Source organism: Channa argus, chromosome 11 (genome assembly GCF_033026475.1).
Source record: "Channa argus isolate prfri chromosome 11, Channa argus male v1.0, whole genome shotgun sequence".
Lineage (NCBI taxonomy): Eukaryota > Metazoa > Chordata > Actinopteri > Anabantiformes > Channidae > Channa > Channa argus.
The window spans coordinates 13,144,321-13,162,929 of record NC_090207.1 but is presented as its reverse complement, the minus strand read 5'-3'; the positions used below and the strand labels follow the sequence as shown (position 1 = coordinate 13,162,929).

At 37.4% G+C, this 18,609-nt stretch overlaps 1 protein-coding gene across 2 annotated transcripts in view; it reads left to right on the top strand.

Moving 5' to 3' along the window:
- Positions 1-17,038, top strand: part of stpg2 (sperm-tail PG-rich repeat containing 2) — a 62,337-nt gene extending 45,299 nt beyond the window's left edge. For both annotated transcript variants that reach the window (XM_067520753.1, XM_067520752.1), the window contains exons 11-14: positions 5,117-5,282; positions 7,397-7,512; positions 13,461-13,652; positions 13,986-17,038. In XM_067520753.1, the coding sequence (XP_067376854.1) occupies positions 5,117-5,282; positions 7,397-7,512; positions 13,461-13,619 (441 nt within the window). In that variant the 3' untranslated portion in view covers positions 13,620-13,652; positions 13,986-17,038. The remainder of the gene's footprint in view (positions 1-5,116; positions 5,283-7,396; positions 7,513-13,460; positions 13,653-13,985) is intronic.
- The last annotated feature ends 1,571 nt before the right edge of the window (positions 17,039-18,609 follow it).

Sequence of the window (18,609 nt, the reverse complement as noted above, 5' to 3'; positions counted from 1 at the left end):
TATATCCATATGTCCACATATGTTAACAAAACACACAGGTCCTAATTTATTCACATGACTGTTGAAGTTGTGAAAATGTCAATACAAAACAGAATGCAATGATTTGCAAATCATATCAACCCATATTTTATAGAACAAATAGAAAAACACTTTCATTAACATAAATAGAACATAAACAACATATTGTTGAAACTGATATATTTCACCATTTCATATAGCAGCATATGGCAGCAAAACATCTTAAAAAAGTTGTAAAAGGGGCAACAAAAGGCTGGAAAAGTGCTGCTAATCAAAAACAAATGGAGCATTTGATAACTAATTAGCTTAATTGGCAACAGGTCAGTAACATGACTATAAAATGGCTATAAAAAGAGCATTTCAGCGAGGCAGGGCCTTTCAAATGTAAAGATGGGCATAGGGTTCACCAATCTGCGTCTAAAAATTGTGGAACAATTTCAGAAAAATGTTCCTCAACGTAAAATTGCGAAGACTTTGAAAATCCCACCATCTACATTATAATATCATCAAAAGGTTCAGAAAATCAGGAGGAGTCTCTGCACACAAGGGACATAGCCAAAGGTCAAAACTGGATGCATGTGAACTTTGGGCCCTCACTGCATTGAAAACAGGCAGGATTCTCTTCTGGATATCATGCATGGGCTCAGGAACAATTCCAGAAATCACTGTCTGTGAACACAGTTCACCGTGCAATCCCCAAATATAAGTTAAAGTTGTATCATACAAAGAAGAAGCCATATGTGAACATGATCCAGAAACGCTGCTGTGTTCTCTGGGCCAAAGTCATTTAAAATGGTCTGAGGATAAATAGAAAACTGTGGTCAGACGAATCAAAATTTGAAATTCCATGGAAACTGTGTCCTGTGGACTAAACAGGAGAGGGACCATACAGTTTGTTATCAGCAGACAGTTCAAAAGCCTGCATCTCTGATGGTATTGGGGTGCATTAGTGCCTATGGTGTGGGCAGCTTACACATCTGGAAAGGAACCATCAATGCTGAAAAGTACATAGAGGTTTTAGAGCAACATAACACGCATGGTTTCACAGGGGAAGAGTCTTGGTGCTGAACTGGGCTGCCTGCAGTCCAGACCTTTGACCAATAGAAAACATTTGACATGTCAAAAATCCAAAAATCTGGCAACAAAGGCCCAAGACTGTTGAGCAGCTAGAATGGGACAACGTTTGTCTCCTAAAACTCCAGCAACTGAGCTCCTTACTTCCCATATGTTTACAGACATTTGTTAAAAGAGGAGGGTATGCTACACAATGGTTAACGTCACCCTGTTCCAACTTTTTTGAGATGTGTTGCTGCCATCAAATGTTAATTTGATGTAATTTGTTAACATTGTGTAATAAATGTAATTAAAATAATTTGAGAGTTAATATTTACCATCAAATGGGTAAAATTTCTCAACATCAGATATGTTGATTATGTTTAATTGTGAATAAAATATGTGCTGAAGAGATTGCAAATCATTGCATTCAGGTTTTATTTACGTTTACACATCTTCCTAACTTTTTTGGGAATTGCGGTTACATTTAGACTGTAATAGTATTATTTTCGTAGTATCGCTCTTCCAGAATGTCCAAGAATGTCTTTAAAAGTAAGTAGAGGATGAGGAATTGGATGCGTGGTAACACTCACTCACAAATAAATATTCTATATGCTATGCCTGACCATTAGTCAAAGCTCTCACTATACATAATAAAACCAATCATTGGTATGGCTGCTGTCAGGTGCACTTGAGTGGTCATTAGTGTGAGGTGTGGGAGAAAGGTCATAATACAATAACAAAAAAATCTCCCATTTTGTTTGCATTTTATCTCTTTTAAGGCTAATTATGTACCTGAGAATGTGCTTTATATTTTGTATATTTTATTTTAATTTAAGGATGCTACAGTAAAATATTTACTTATCCTTGTAGAAATGCACTTATGTAAATAACAGACATTATTTTATAATAAAAAGCATAAGATATCTTTATTTTTAATATTAGAAGAGTGAAGATCAGTACAGTTTTTTTGGAGGATACTGGTGTTTTCATCCATATATGATGGGTTCGAATTTCTTTCCCAGTTCTCTCCAAATTGATTACAGTAACTTTGATTTAACCACCCCAAGCTACAGGACCGAGTATTTGAGAATTTTCCACCTCACAATACAGTTAACCTTCGAATAAAGGACATAGATGCATGCAAACATGCTGAGCCTGCTTTACAGTTACAAATAAATACTCAGCAAATATTAAGGACAGTTATACTATTGGAAAAAAATTCCCTGTGTTTGATCAAGGTTACTCCCTTGAAATAGAAATTTCTCCTTCTGCTGTGTACTGCACCCAAGCATTATGTCAAACAATAGTCTTGTGAAGCTGCACAGTTTTGTGACTATAAAAGGGCTTTGCCAATTTTATCAGTCTTAGACAAATCCTTGTACAGTGGTAAATTGTAAATGGTAAATAGTCACTTATATAGCACTTTTATCCAAGGCACTTTACAATGTTGCTTCCCATTCACCCATTCACACACCAATGGCAGTGGCTGCCATGCAAGGTGGTCACCTGACCCACCCAGCCGTACAGTGTCAGATCTGACCTACAAAAGCTTATTTATTCATCAACTACTGTGCTTGTAAACCTTCGAAGAGAGGACAGTTTTGTACATTTTTCTGTTCCCATTTTGACATATGAGTTAACATTGGCTTTCATGTGTATACTGCTGTAGTACTGTCTCTAGTAAGAAAATTAGGATGTACAGAACTGAATACAGTTCACGGATGCATTAAACATGGAGCTAGGGAAGAGGCAGGCTACACCCTGGACAGGTTACCAGTCTATCTCGGGGCCAACACAGAAAGACAACCATTCACCAACCATTTACAATCACTAATTAACCTAATATGGATGTCTTTGAAGTGTGGGAGGGAACCAAAGCCAGCACAACTCCACACAGAAAGGCCTTGGCCTGAGATGCAAACCTGCTACCTTCAGAGCACCGTGCTGCCCTCTATCAGCTTCTATGAATCGCAAAACATAATGTTTATATATTATATATAATATATAATATATTTTTTGTCTAACATTGGTTCCATTAGGTCAAATCTGACAATCTATTAGTTCTAGCTTCACATCAATATTAAATTTTAGTTTTTCTATATAACCGAACACCTGCCTGCACACATACAGTATGTGTGTCTGCCATCTACAGTATGTAAGAAGTCTGAGGGATTTTTCAGACATTGAAGGTTGTTATGACAGAATCTTGAGGAAAATGTGTGTTTGTGTGTATTTCTGTGTGTATCCAGAAAGATAGGTATTGAGCTGTCTAAATGTTGAGGTTGTGTAATTAAAGTCAATCCTTGTGCTGTCAATAGATGATGACTGCTACTGGGAATAGTGGTTTGAACCTTATTCAGGTATTTTTAGGGACTGTAAGGCTCCTCGACAGGTGTGTGTGCACACTATGTTGTACAATGTAAAGTGGATTCCTCAGCACTGTGAGATGGATCAGTGACAGATGTGTGGCTACAGGTGTGTGTGTGGATGTGTATAGACCCAGCATGAGAAAAACTCCAAACAAACCTATGGAACAGAGTAACAAGTGACATAAATTTTCCTCACCATCACTATCTTTATCTTTCTTTTCAGTGAGGCAACAGTTGTTTTTAGCATTCTACAGAATGTGTTTGTGTCTGTGTGGCTGTAAATTCAATACAGTATGTGTGTGTCTGTGTGTGTGTGTGTGTGTGGGGGGGGGGTTTGTGCGTTTGTGTATGTGTGAGAGTGAGGTTGTATTGTTGTGCACATGTTGGGCTTGCCTCCTTTTCCTCCCACTGACTCTATAATGAAAAGTTAAATGTCCACGGTTAGCAGTGATTAAAGATGGACGGCTACCTAGGAGGAGAAGGAGAAAACAGCAGTTGGGAAATGACAGTTTGAGGTAAATGACAGCTCTGCTATGTTTAGGATAAATGGACCGTGCAGCTATATTCAGCCTTCACCATCAATTATTCAAAGACCTACCAACATCTCCTAGCTCAGGTTCATCTGCAGCAGTGGTAACGCAAGTTTCTAACCAGGTGACATGTTTCCTCCTTTTCTCATTTCAGATCCCAGGTTCTATGACTGGGATACGTTACATGTTCCATTAGCAAGGCTGCTTCTGTGAATTAGCACATAATTATCAGCAGTTATAAACAACAGAGAGTGCAATGAACTGCACAACAAGAAGGGTATTTATCTGATTTTATCTGTGATATGGATAAGTTTGTGGAGAAACAGCACAATGACAGCTGTGGGCCAAGCAGTGATTTGTAGCATGCATAAGATATTTGTGTGTGTGTGTGTTTGTGTGTGTGTGTGTGTGTGCCTGTGGTTGTCTGCATTTGCATGTAGATGATGTGACATGTAGTGTATGTCCTTTCATGTATATGCTGATATTCATGCATGAATGTCTCTACATGGGTGATATTGTAACAAGTCTGACAGTATGTTCACAACAGATGGGTGAATCGATTATATATAATGATTGTGTGTCTATTATATTGTGGACTATGTCTCAGTTGTGGAATGTCATAAAGAGACCTCAGAAATGCCCCAATTTGTGTGTAATTGTGGGTTACAATGCCAGAGTGCAATTTGTTGCATTATTTCTTTTGCCATCATTTGTTTTTTTTTCCAGCATTAAGACATAATGTGCAAAGTGGAGTTAGATTTAGCCTGCCGACTTTAGAGATTATCTTTTTTTTTTTTTTTTACTAAAATGTTGCTACGACCGACCATAGATTGTCATGACATTTAGTACAGTTGTTCTTGTTGTCCAGAGAATGAATCCTAGGTAAATGTGTTCCTATTGCATGTTTATGTTAGCATTTAGCTAATATAAACAGTTTTTAGGGGAGCATTATATTGTTTACATGCCATGCAGAAAAGTTTTTTCATTCTATGTTTTTTCTATAGAGTGCATATTTTTTCACACTTAACACTGGAACGGTTAACAGACTGCACTATTTAGTAAATAGAGTTATAGTAGTTATTTCAAACACAGCTTTAGTGTTAAGCATTTGCCCTATTTTCTTCTCCTCTCTTGCCCCTGTAGGACTCCCCTCCACCCAACAGCTACAACGTGAGTCAGACATTTGAGAAGGCTAATGGCAACTCCCATTCCGAACTTAGAAATGAAGGAGCTAAGAGACGACAATGCTGCTTCCTTTCCGCTGCACCAAGAGATAACATCTTTCTGCAATGTGACCCCAATATACCAGGTATCACACAATAATCCATCCAACCTGATCACAATGACATTTTTGAAAAGAACAAAATCAACGCATCGGTTATGTACAAAGGATTTTCTTTAAAGTTAGAGAAATAACATGGTTTAGTTTAAAGGTAGATAAATGTGCTTTTATTTAAGTCATCATTGAGGGCATCTATCTATCTATCTATCTATCTATCTATCTATCTATCTATCTGTAAAGCTAAACTGAGCATTTGGAAACTGTACAGCTTCACCCTTTTGCCATAATGCAGTCCAATTAACTCCATCTCTGTGGGACTCTAACCTAATATTTACCTCAATTACACTCCCATTGAAAAATGTTGTTTCAAAATTGATAGATTCATGACTTACTTGGATAATTTATGACTAGCCCCATTTCACCAAGGGACGCAACCCACGAGGCACCCCAAACCGTTTAACCAAAATCCAATTTGCATATAAATAGATTTGGACTGTTTGCAGTAGTGTTTCTTCTTGGTACATTCACACACACTGAATCAGATATGCAGACGCAAGCATATGGACACTCACTGACACATACAGGGCTACGTGGAGACACACATTGACATGTGCATAGTAATACACACATACTGTATACTGTACAACCATTTTATCAGTTATAGATTTTGCATTTATGAATAGACTTGTATATGGAACATTAGAAAACATTATGTCCCTTATCATGCTGGGTCCCCTGCAATCAGGCTGCTGATGATGGTAAGAGCAAACTCACACACACACACACACACACACACACACACACACACATCGACTTACACACTTGTCAGACTGAACCCATGACATTACCTTAACCTAAACCCAGACACCCAATGTTGTATGGTTTAGTACATGGATGGGACCAGCTCATGCTCCTGAACATAGCAGTTGCTCGTTTTGGAGTATGTGTTATTGTGTAACTTTGAAAATCACACTCTTTATGTAGTCACAAGCTAACTGCATTCAGCAGTAGGATTAGACAACCAGCTACCAGATTTTATTGTAAAAACCATGTCAGACCAACAGTAGCTTCTTTTTCTTATTTTATTTATCACATTTCTGAATGCACTAAATCCAATCCATAGCCCTGCGGTCTTTTTAAGCATTCCAACATTGGTTGTGAAAATCTTTTCGGCTTTTTGACTTTTTAAATACAAAAAAGGTTTATAGAAACAGTTAAAGCCTTGGGGCCTACCTTTTTTATTTTTAGAAGATTTCCTTTTAATTGTTTATTTCAGAAACACCAATGCGAGTATACGCGTGGTTGTTTTTTATTTGTCAGAGCATTTTTGCTCAGTCATAATCAAATAAGCTTGTGTGTTTGTCCAATGATGTGTACTGTATATTCATAACATGCGCGCACTGTTTTTAAAAGAACCTAACAGTAAATGATTCATGATTCAAAAGGAGCAAACTAGGTGGGGAGGAAAAGATCATTTTAAAATAACCTTGAGAACAATAATTTAGCCAAGTATTAATGCAGTGACATTGATTTACATTAGCAGCACATGTTCATTACCTGTCACAACTTTTCTGTAGACCTCTTAGTACAGCATATAGCCTAACATGAACAGACAGAAAGTTACAGATTTCAGCATGAAAATTACCAAAGTAACGACCAAATATATCAATTCAAATGATATATCTATCGTAGGTAGCATTATTCACATTTTTTGCAGCAGAATAATATGGGGCCAAAACATAATGGGTAATATGTAGGAATATGTAATTGTGAAGCAGAAAATATTAAGAAATGCCATAAAACATTTAGCTCACATTAAATCTCCTGGATATCAGAATTGGTAATTACCACAACCAAACACTGAAATTCCTCCTCTCTCACGTTACAAACATCTCCATTTGTTTTAATTTATAACAAGGTAAAAATTCTGCTTTCTACCTGGCAGCACACATGTTAAATTAAGTGTACTGATTATGAAACAAAAAAAAATTCAAAAATACCCATTTCTTCTTAATAACAGACTTAAGTTTATCTGAATAGCCTCATTTCCTAAAGTTTACCTAAAGCAGAAAAATATTAAAGGATGTATTTGAAGCTCAGGTGAGGATAATATGTGTGTTTGTGTGTGTGTGTTTCATTAGGCCCAGGCCAATACAACCCCAGTCTTAAGTCCTACCCCCAAATGGCCCTGATCTCTTCCAGAGAAGATCGATTCAAAGTCTCTACAAACACCAACCCTGGACCCGGCACTTATCAGGTGAAGATGCTGTTAAAGTTCCATTTCACTTTTGTAAAACATTCATACTTCCCACCAAACTCCCATTCTATGAGACAACAGTATTCAGTAACAGTGAGTACATAGTATGTGTGCTTGTGGTTTTGTTCGTCCTTGGGTTTTATTGGATTTCTATATGACTAAAAATAAGATTGTGCTGCAATGTGAGTCAGTGTACACAGACCTTGGTACTGTGGAGGGTGTACAAGAGGCCATAAATATGCTGTATGTCTGATATTATCTCATATTGTAATCATCTGGAAACCTATTGAATTTCTATCTCTGACCTTGAGAAGTATGGAAAAAATTGATTACTTTGGAAAAAAAACTTAACTAGGTTTTTGTGGTTTCGTCCAATGTCTATTCCTCAGCCAATGCAACATGAGGCTGAATGATGCAGCTTTTCACTCTTTGGATGAGTTTTTTCTTAATTGACCTGCCTTATTAAGTTAAATTGGGAAAAGTGAGTGCAATTTTATTAAGTTTAATGTTGTTTAATCCAGCCACCTTAGACTACCGAGGGAGATAAATGCACTTTTTGGTTGAAGCACAGAGTTGTAATGAAACCTACCCAGAACCTAATCTCTCTCTGCTCCATTTCACTGTGTTTTGATAGGAATTACAGTTTTGGGTCATAGCCACTGGTAAATCTGTGTGTGATATGATTGAAAAAACTAATGTAGCTTCCAGTCCCTGCTGAATTTGACTGGTGAACATCAAAGACAAAACCACAGAGTTTGATTTAAACTTCACTACACAGTTCATCGGCATGTTCATGTCCATGACTTTAATGTTTTCACAGAGCTCTTTCTTCTCTTGTCTCTGTCGGACTGTTTTCCCAGTCTGTCTGGTGTCTCTGTGAGGATTTATCTCCTCAATTCTTCTCCTCTCTTGTCTTTGTGGTTTACTGTGTCGGTCCTATAGCAAGATAGTCACACTATGATTATTGGGCTGACTATAGATTGTATACTGTAAATAGATTGGGCATCACAACCATTCTAGTTCACTTGGTGATGACAGTCAAAAAAAAAATTTTCAGTTTTTATGATGGAATATGTCATGACTTAAGTAATGTCGTAAGAGAAATGGCAGCCCAGAGACAATAGCACTTTAAGAGATACTTTAAGGAATTAAAATTTTATAGCTGTGTTTTAGAGCTCTCAAGTAATAGGCAGGAGGGTGGATTCTGCTAAACCAGAATTATAGCACTTAACAATAGCAGTGGGTTGGTAGAAGAAGCTGAGGCTGAAAACAATGTTGACAAGAGCAAATCAGCACAGTAATGGTGAGAAATGCACCAAATGCCAGATTGGCCATAAGGTAAACCCACTTGAATATCACTGGACAATATTAGTCAGTTGGTGGACAATCAGCTAATAAATAAAGCAGCTTTACGTGCTGTCCGGACCTAGAAAATGCTTCATTGTACTTGGTAGAGTGGTCACCTACCGACCATAGGGTCAGAGGTTTGCGCCCTGCTCTCCTTGATCGCAATAATAATCTCCTGTGGTGACACTGAACTTATGGCATAAGCCAAAAGGAAAAATACTTGGTAGCTGTTTATGGTATTGTGTCATTTTATATTTTTGTCCACCATGTTTCAATCAGTAATTCAGAAACACCAATTTGTATAATACAGTACAGTTCAGCAGCAGTACATATTTCTGCTCCGAAAACCTAGAGTTTATTTAACTATTACGTCAAATAGTCTGAACAAAACATTATCATGTTGATAAAGGAGGATTTATTACAGCACTGTTGTATTAGACTGAGTTAGTTTTAGCTTGGTGTACATATTAAACTGCCAACTGAATCTGTGTAAGTGGAAATCATCATTATGTATAGGGATGTTATTAGTTTCCATAATCTAAGCATAAACAGCATGCCCCACTGTGTGAGTGTGGCAGTGTGTGTCACATTGTCATTTCTAAACCTTAGGAACGTAGGCAGAATGCAGCTCATATATTTCCCACATACAGCATGTTTTTATGATCTCTGTTTTTTTGTGTAGATGTTCATATGCTCTGTGTTGTTTCTCTATATCTGTTATCCCCACCCCCTCTGCTTCTCAACCTGTCTCTCTGCTCCATTTGTCTGTGTTAGAAGATGAAACCATAGTTGAGGGAATTTTTCCTCTGAGTAGCTACTAAAAACTGTTGAAGTATGTCATATACTCCCCTCCTCTCCTCTCCTCTCACAGAAAATGTATTCATTTAAGACATTAAATTAAAGCAAAACTTTGGGCTTATCAAGTGTTTGTCTCCAGCCACTTTACACAAACCAAAGTATAGAATTAAAATTAGGTTCCTAATGCTCTCAAAGTAAAAAGGGGATATTTTAATGAATCTTTGTAGCCATGTAGTATACGTGATCATGTATTGCACATGAAAACCAGCTAGTTTTATTAAAGTAAGATAATAAAATATGCTACGTACTGTCAATAGGGCCTGGGTCATGGATACTTACACAATACATATTACCTACAGATAATAAGTATTGTGTCACACATCATTAGGTTACGAGGCTTGTGAAAATGATTTTTAAAACCATATTGTGACTTTTAGCTACAAGAGCGAGTCACAACCCAAAACACATGGATCCTACTTTTCCTAAAATGCAACCTAAATGTATGTTTCCTAAGAGCGTTCCTGCCTACGAATTGCCCCAATTTTTTATACTCCACACCTCCAGTTTGTATTAAGACTTTCTGGTTTAATTCAGTCTCATGTTGAAACACAGAAATATGGGTAATTTTGTCAATCTTTAATAACTACCTACAAAGCCACTTGAAACATCTTTCAACTGTTCTCACAAGCTGAATACTACTCCTCATGAGAATAAAAGTGAACCTGAATAGGAAATTTGGTAGGGTGCACCTTAACATGTTTCACAAAAACTATGCACATTTTAATATTAATAGATCATTCCACATCTCTTTATATTACTATTACAACATTGAGACACGTTTGTGTGTATATGTGTATATGTTAAATCAAGTATATTGCATCAGTGTTGTTTTTAGCCTTTTTGTGACTTGACCAAAAGCCATGTGGAGTGCATACTTATGTGTAAAGACCCTGTACACTAACAAGGAAACATGTTGTGATTCATGCCTTGCAGAGACAGATGCCTTTCAGTTAGAGTGAGACATCTCGCGGTTCAAATTAGCCTTAGGAGCTTCAGTTCTTTTCTTTTTTTTCAGTGGAATGCATGTCTAAGCTCTCGTCTCAGTAATTAGCTGTGTGATTGTGAATCTATACGACACCACAGGCCATACAGAGTTAACGATGGTGTGAAGTCGTGCAGCAAGGAGAGAGATAAGAGAGCGTGGAAGACAAGCCAGCTGAGAGCAGGATGATAGTGTTGTGTGAGAGGCGGGAGGGGAGAGGAAAAATGAAAAGTGGGGGACAGAGGTGAGACAGCGATGGAAAGCATAGAAAAGGAGAAGCAAAGAGACCGACAGCAGCAAATTGTGCAGCTGAAGAGGGTAGTTAAATTCAACAGCTGAAAAATGTGTTCTGAGGGTCTGCAATCGGAAGCACACAGCTATACGGGGAAGTGCAGCTACGTTAGCATCAGTGTGCGTTCGTATATGTCCATCCATATGTATTTGTAACATCACAAAGATATCTTCTTGAGTGGCATTAGGCGAAGGTAAAAGGTATTGTAAGGTATCCACTTCAGTTAAGCAGGCTTGATTACAACCCTGTTCTTATTGGTTGAGCTTCATTTAACATAGAGACGAGTGTGGATAAAACACAGGAATATAAATGCACACAGGGATCGGAAAGCAGAAACAAATAATAATTAAATGCTGTGATCTTTGCTGATATATAAACCTGCCAAGTGCAGAGCACATACAGAGCCAGAAAGAGGAGAAGCTCAAGTTTATTTGATATTCATTATGAGTCAGAACAGAAGGTGTCCTTAACACAACTGACATTTAGTCAAGCCTTCCTCAGGGTGTGCTGTTCATGTCTCTACATGTGCTTCCTGAATGCAAGACTTTTTCTACTTCTACGTTTTATGCTACCAAGTGGGAAATCACTTGATCTCTTCCTGATGGGAACAGTGAGGCAGTAATTCTTATTTGAATTCCTTACAACCACTGGATACAAAATTTCTTCTTTTGTTTTATGTTTAGTTTTTTCCACATGACATTTGCTTGGGGCAGCATGATGGTAGCGTGGTTAGCAATGCCGTGGCCAATCATGACCAATCACATTGCTTAATTTCATCCTCTTTAAACAGAGTTCATCTCCTCTCTGGTTATGACACACCTTCACGATGTCACAGGAAACCCGTGGACAGTTACCTATAGGGAACTTACGCTTACTGGCCACTTTATTAGGTACACCTGTACAATCTAATGCAATCCAATACAGCAGCTCTGCCACCTCATTCATTTCAAATAGAGTGCCCATAATATTAGAACCACCTGTTCTTATAATGGACTCCTTTACAACTCCACTAACCCCTTCGACCTCAATAATAAACAGAGAGAATAATTACTGCTTTTCTGACAGTTTCAACTTAAAAACTCTTATAGCATTATAACAGTTATAAGAGAAAATTATAACATTGTAAAAGTATACTTACTGTCAGAAAGGAATACGAATTTTGAAAATTGAATTCATATTTTTGTATATTTCTTATGTTTACATGAAATTTATTAATGCAGTAACCATGTGCAGTTAAATGCCCCCATATTGGCATATATATAAGCACAGTTTGCCTCCTTTGGTTTGCTGGCATGTATATATGAATGTATGGGATGACACGTTGTTTTCGCTGTATGTGTCATATAGTGTGTGTTATGGGAAAGACACTGCATACTGCAGTCTTTCGAACGTGTGTGTGAACACTTGTACACACCTGTGTATATAACCAAGTGTTCGCATCAAGATCTCCCTGCATAGATCACCTTTTCTCTTTCCCCTCTTTGACCTAGTGAAACATCAACGTTAATCCCTCATCATTGCCATGCCGATGGTGTCATCACTTCCAAAGGCTCTTCCCCATCTCCCCCGACCTCCTGTGCAACCCTGAGGGTGACCTGGAGTTGAACCCACAACCCCTTTTTTTTTTTCATAAGGATCAATATGGAGATCTGAGCGGCTGTGCCTATGTGCCTAAATCCCGCTGTGCCACCTCTGGCATACTGATGGGTGTATGTGCCGCGGGAGGTTGGCGGGTGATGGTGGGGAGAACAAAAGAGAGAGAGAACATTGATAACATGTAAGAAGTGGATTCTCCAGGCAATATCTGGGTGGAGTGGGTGTTAGATTAATTGTGTGTACATACAGCTGACGTGTGGATGTATAAATGTCTGCACTTCTTCCTGTTATTGTGTGTGTAAAAGTGAGAAAGATTTCTTTGCTAAGGTGAATTTAAGGTCAGCCAGGTAGGTTTTATTTTTATACTGTTAACTTTATTCATGTTCCTTTTAGTAAGGTACCGACAGATCATTATTCTAGTTGCTGTGTTTCTCTGACAAAGAGTTGAGCCCAACTGTTTGCATGTGGTACTTGATTGTTGGTTGATTGGATTTGTATTTTTGCTTTTTGTGAGTGAGTACGTTTATTGTCAATCAGTCAGTTTATTGTGAGCCTCTGTAAAGCAGTGTCACACCAGACCGTTGGTCTTAGTAAGCAGGCTCATACATTGTCAAGGGGATAGAGTTTATGTGACATTTTACTAGTCTTTTCAATGCAGTAAAAAACAGAGTGATTGGTGGAAAACATAGAGAACTGTTGATTATTTTAGTTTGTCAACCATACATCACTCACGGTACCATCATTTATTCATAAATGTAGTCATTCATTCATTTGTTTCTCTTTTTTGCTTTGTGTGAAACGTGTGAGTACTCTGTACAAATATTTATGGTCCTCATCATCCGTCATCCCGTTTGTGTGTATGTGTGTCTGCAGCTAAGTCCAGAGATCATGAACACAGTACTGAAGGGGACCTTCAACGTAACACTCAACAACCCTTTGGGCCACAACTGTTCCACCCGTGTGGCCCCTGGTCATCTAGGAGCGCACAAGGCTGTCACATCCCGCGCCTTCACTGCCACCAGCACTATTTAGAGTTGCTTGTTGGTTAAAGCTTAGAGGTGAAAGGTGAGTGGGTTAAAGGTCAATTTTAAGATTTTTTGTGTAAATTTATGATTATATCAATTTTCAATTTGATTTTTAGATTTTGACTGGGCTTGTTTTAGTCATTGAATTGTAACTTTACTAAACTTATCAATAAATCATACATAAATGTGCTAAGAGCTAACTTTCAAAATTAATCATTTAAAATACACCCTGAAAAGGTTTTCTAAACAAGCTGTTTTTAGAAGAATTGTGATAACAACAGTCATCACTCATTTCATCATTTTATAACCAGTTTGATTGTCTGTTTGTATTATGATTAGTCATAATATTAATAATAATTCATTTTATTTATAGGCACCTTTCTCAACACTCAAGATCACGTTACAGACACAAGAAACAACAAACAAATTAGCAAAAGTAGCATATAAAAAAAACAACATAAAGTAAATAGTTTGAAAAGAGAAGAATGATTTTGATTATTGATTTCTGCTCTCTGTCAAATTTTGAAAGCAGTCTGTCCAATGTCTGTTTGTATTTCTGTGTGTGTGTCTTAGACCAAAAATTTGCTATCAAAAAACAGCACAAAAGCACACACAGTAGATTGCTGGAGCTGTTGTTTTAGGGATTGTCTTCAGTATTTCAAGTGTTAAAAATTTCCCACACATTTAATTTCACAGCTAATTTACTAATTAGGCCCACTAATAACTTTTTACATTTCAAACAGGAAATTGATTGCAGCAAAATGGTGACTAATTTAAGTTTAAGTTTTTTATTCAGTTTCACAAGGAAAATGTTCCTACTGTACAGTGAACCCTGCATTTACAGTTGATGGGTCACTTATTCTTTACTTTCACTAATGACAAGTTTGAAACACTGATTCAGCTGTTTTTATGGCTCAGTTCCATCTGTAAAAAACACTTTGTGAATCAATACCAATTAAAAAGCTATTAATATGAATATTGCCTGAAGTGCATATTGCCTGAACATGTTATTCCTAAAAAGGACATGTTGTCGACAATGCACTTTGTTTTCTAAAGGCTGAAATTGAAATTTAACATACAGTATATGAGACTAAGGTTTACTGCTTGTTAAAGTACATTTGTACTTTTGTACTGTATTTGTTTTATTGGCTAATGACAGACAGGATGGGAAAGGGAATCCCATTCCATAAGCTTCACCTAAAATCAGAAAGTGGATGTATAAAGTTAGTTAGACCTAATTTGTCAGAAATCATGTTTTATTTAATGACAATAAACTGGTGCATTAGAACATTAGAAAAACCCTATTAGAAATCCTAAAGATTTGTGGCCATACATTATTGCTTAGTATGCATAAATCATAAGTCCATAATTATGTATATGTGTACTGACTACCCAGGAACAGTTGAAAAAGTCATATAGAAGACTCATAACTGTTTTTGATACAATATCCTTATATGGTTTGCTCTGTAATTAAGTTAGCTTAACGTTTTTTCTTTACAAAACTACAGCACACAAGAAGACATCTGTAACAAAAGAAATGCAAGAGCATACTGTTCATTTTAGGTGCAGTAATAATATTGTGGATTTAAAGGTTTTTTCTTTTTTTGTGTTTTTAATTAAGCATGATCTCATGTGTGACCACAGCATGTCATATTAGGCACACTGTATAATACTATGATGTTTTGAAACACATAAGAAGAAAAGGTCAAGAACAACGGAGGCAAAGTTAGAGAACATATGATATGGTCTTATCTATCTTATCTGAAGTATTGCTTTGAAACAGTTCCCATGTTGATATATCTTTTTAAATTTGCCTTTACGTATTATGACTTTTGAATCACAGAAGTTGATATGTGTCAGAAGTTCAAGCTTTCAAACTGAAAAAGAGAAGCAGGTAAAGTTGGAAGAATAAAAGGGAACACAGCTCAACGGTTAATCGAAAAAACTTCCTGACCTTGTACATGTGGTATCAGAGATGGTTGGAGGTGGTGAGGTGATGTATCTGATCCAAAGTGTCAGATAAACCACTGTTACTGGCTGTTACCACTGGGGTGTGGTAGATTTATGCTCCTTTTCTCTGCTGATCACTCACCATAAATCAGCTGCTTGTGGCTATGTGAGAATACATGTCGTCTTAAGCTTTACATACAGAGAAAAGAAGCAACAACATGTGTTGAAGCATGAATGAACATGCACATTTGGCACTGTAAAACCAGAGCACGTAATTAGGAGTTCAATGAATTACTGCCCTCTCACGACTTAATGTGTAGGATCCCTCTTTGTCCTGCAATATTTAAAGTGTCTTTCTGAATGGTCAGGGTAACACCTCGTCTCTGATTGTTCCCGAGGGCCTTTTAGCCTAATGAGGTGTTTACCCCCATCATTATTCAGTTGGGAGCAGACCACAAGGAGAGTCGGATGGTAAGGGGAGGACAGGAAAGAAATAAAATGGTAATAGCAAAATGGAGACAAAGAAAAGATAAAAAAACTGGTTAAAGGAAAAGAGATAAGTGGAACATGGAGAAAAAAAGGGATTATATATGGGCAGAGGAAAGATCAGAGAGTAGAACGACAACGAAACGAGAGACAGAGGAGGAGAGAAAGGAAGGGGAAAGAGCCTGGTGTTATTTATGCCTCCCTCGGCACTCGTCTTTACCTTTTTTTTGCTCCCTGTGAGCTGTTTTACATCAGCGATCTAATTAAATCAAATAAATCACAGTGCACGCACGCACACACAGCAGCTCTTCCTGATTCTGGGATTGTGAATTTCTCCTCCCTCTACCCCCCTCCACCCTAAATTGAATAAATCTCGATTATGGTGCATTACACGGCACATCATTCATGTTGTTTATAGGCCTAAAATATGCAAACAGACCAGGGGCATAAAAGTGATCAATGTTCAAATGGGCCCTTTTTCTGGTCTGTTCTCATCTCTCATACTGCACCAAGCACCATCACTTACAGATGTCTTGTGTGGGACGAAGACATATTGTATTGTGTGTCCTTACATTGTCCCCTCATGATGGCTGTTTATATTGTCTTTGAGCCTAAGCATTGGATAGACATTTTTATTACCTCATTTACTAAAGCGCTCTGTCTTTGCTGTTGAGCCATTATTAAATCTAATTAGCTCTGCCAAACATTGAAGCTGTCCCTGAGAGAACCCTTGATGATTGTGAAATAGAGGTAAGTTGATCTGTTTTCGGTTTCGGTGGGTTCAAAAACATGAAACACACGCAAAAGACTTGCATCTGCTAAAGCTGCAGTTTGTTTCCAGGAAATAACGGCTTTTAGGAGATAATTGCTCTGGCATATGTTGTCCGAAGATGCTGGTAGTAAATGTATAATTTTTTGGCCAAACCAAGCATGAAATTAATATTCATATCCATTATAATTTGCAACACAACAACTTTTCAACATTTAAAAGGGGCAAAACTACACAAATTACTGTAAAACATGACTGTAGTGGGTTTATTTGATTCTTTTACAATATCTTCCATTATATGGTAGTATAGCAAAGAGACTTTAGTAAATTGTTAATAATAGCTGCCATTAAGTCATTGGTAAGACACAATAGGTAAAACTAGTTTTATTAATTCTCCTCTGACCTTGAAACTCATTTTGTCAATAGATGTAAATGCAAAGTGCTATGTTTAGGCACAATCATCTTGAGATGACAGCTTCACACTTGCAGATACAGCTTGGTCGGTACCCAGATTAGCCGGTGTGCCTTTAATTAAAGGAGATGTACAGTAGTGCAGCAGAATCAATGTGGAGGTTAACAAGTGCTGACAAGGGCAGAGGAGACAGCGAGGCTTAATTTAGATACAGCAAGAAGAATGAGGCAGGGTTACAGTCCAGTGGAAACTCCTCCCCGCATCTATTCGCCTTTAGGCCTGGAGCTGCTGTAGATAACTCTTTCCTTAATGTAGTGCACAAGTATATAATGGCAAATCGTGTGTTTTGAGACTTGCCAGGTAGCTCTTTCAGGCTTCAGCACATTGTAAATGAGATTTATCAAACAGTTATATAAATTCTTAAAGTAATTGTTTCAGTTTAGACAAATAATGTTTCCTGCTTTTGGTGATTTGTGTCCCATAATTTACCCAGCCTCACGGGGCTCCCACTGTCACTATGACAGTGTCACTAGAACCAGGTTTACAGCGGTTTAGTCCTGTCTAATACAGTTCCTACTGTTTGTCTTTTTCTTTTCTTTTGTCAAAGAAAAACTCTTACAAGGTGTTTCACACTCCCACAGCTGGTCGTAAAGCACAAAACAACTAGAATCTTTTGCAGACGACCAGTGCGTAGCTTCACAGGACTTTTTGAAATTTAAGAACCTTGAACAGGACACTGCAGTAATGCAGGAAATAGTTAATTTGTTAAGTTTGCATGCTTACACTTTCACAACCATTCCTCAAACCAATAAATACTATAAAGTAAATTTTAGAACAAAACATCTTTTATTTTAGGTAATTATAGAAGTGTCTGGCTGATGGAGTTTTTCAGTATGTTTACAGATGTGTCAAATTAGCTTACTCTCACATTACACCACAATAATTATTCACTTTCAATGAGGTAACTATCTTAACATTTATGAAAACTATAACTTAACAATGCATTGTGACACAGCATGTAAATAGTCCACATGGACTTTATGTAGCATAAATCACAATCAACACTTATGCCATCATTTATGTCATGCACTCTACTTTCCTCTGAAAATTAAAAATAAATAAACAAAACAAAACAAAATCCACAAACGTAAATACAACATTTTATCGTTTCCCAAAACAAGTGAAATAGCGCCCCTCTGGGTTGTAACGCTGGATCAATGTTAACCAGAGTATGTGGTCAAACACGGAGCTACACTCTTAACAAGTGTGAAGACTCGGGTTCAGTTTTGTGTTAATCAGACGTGCGTCAAAAGTTTGAGACGCCACAGATTTTAAACTTATTAACTCTAGAAAAGAAACTTGATTTTATACTGTGGTCCT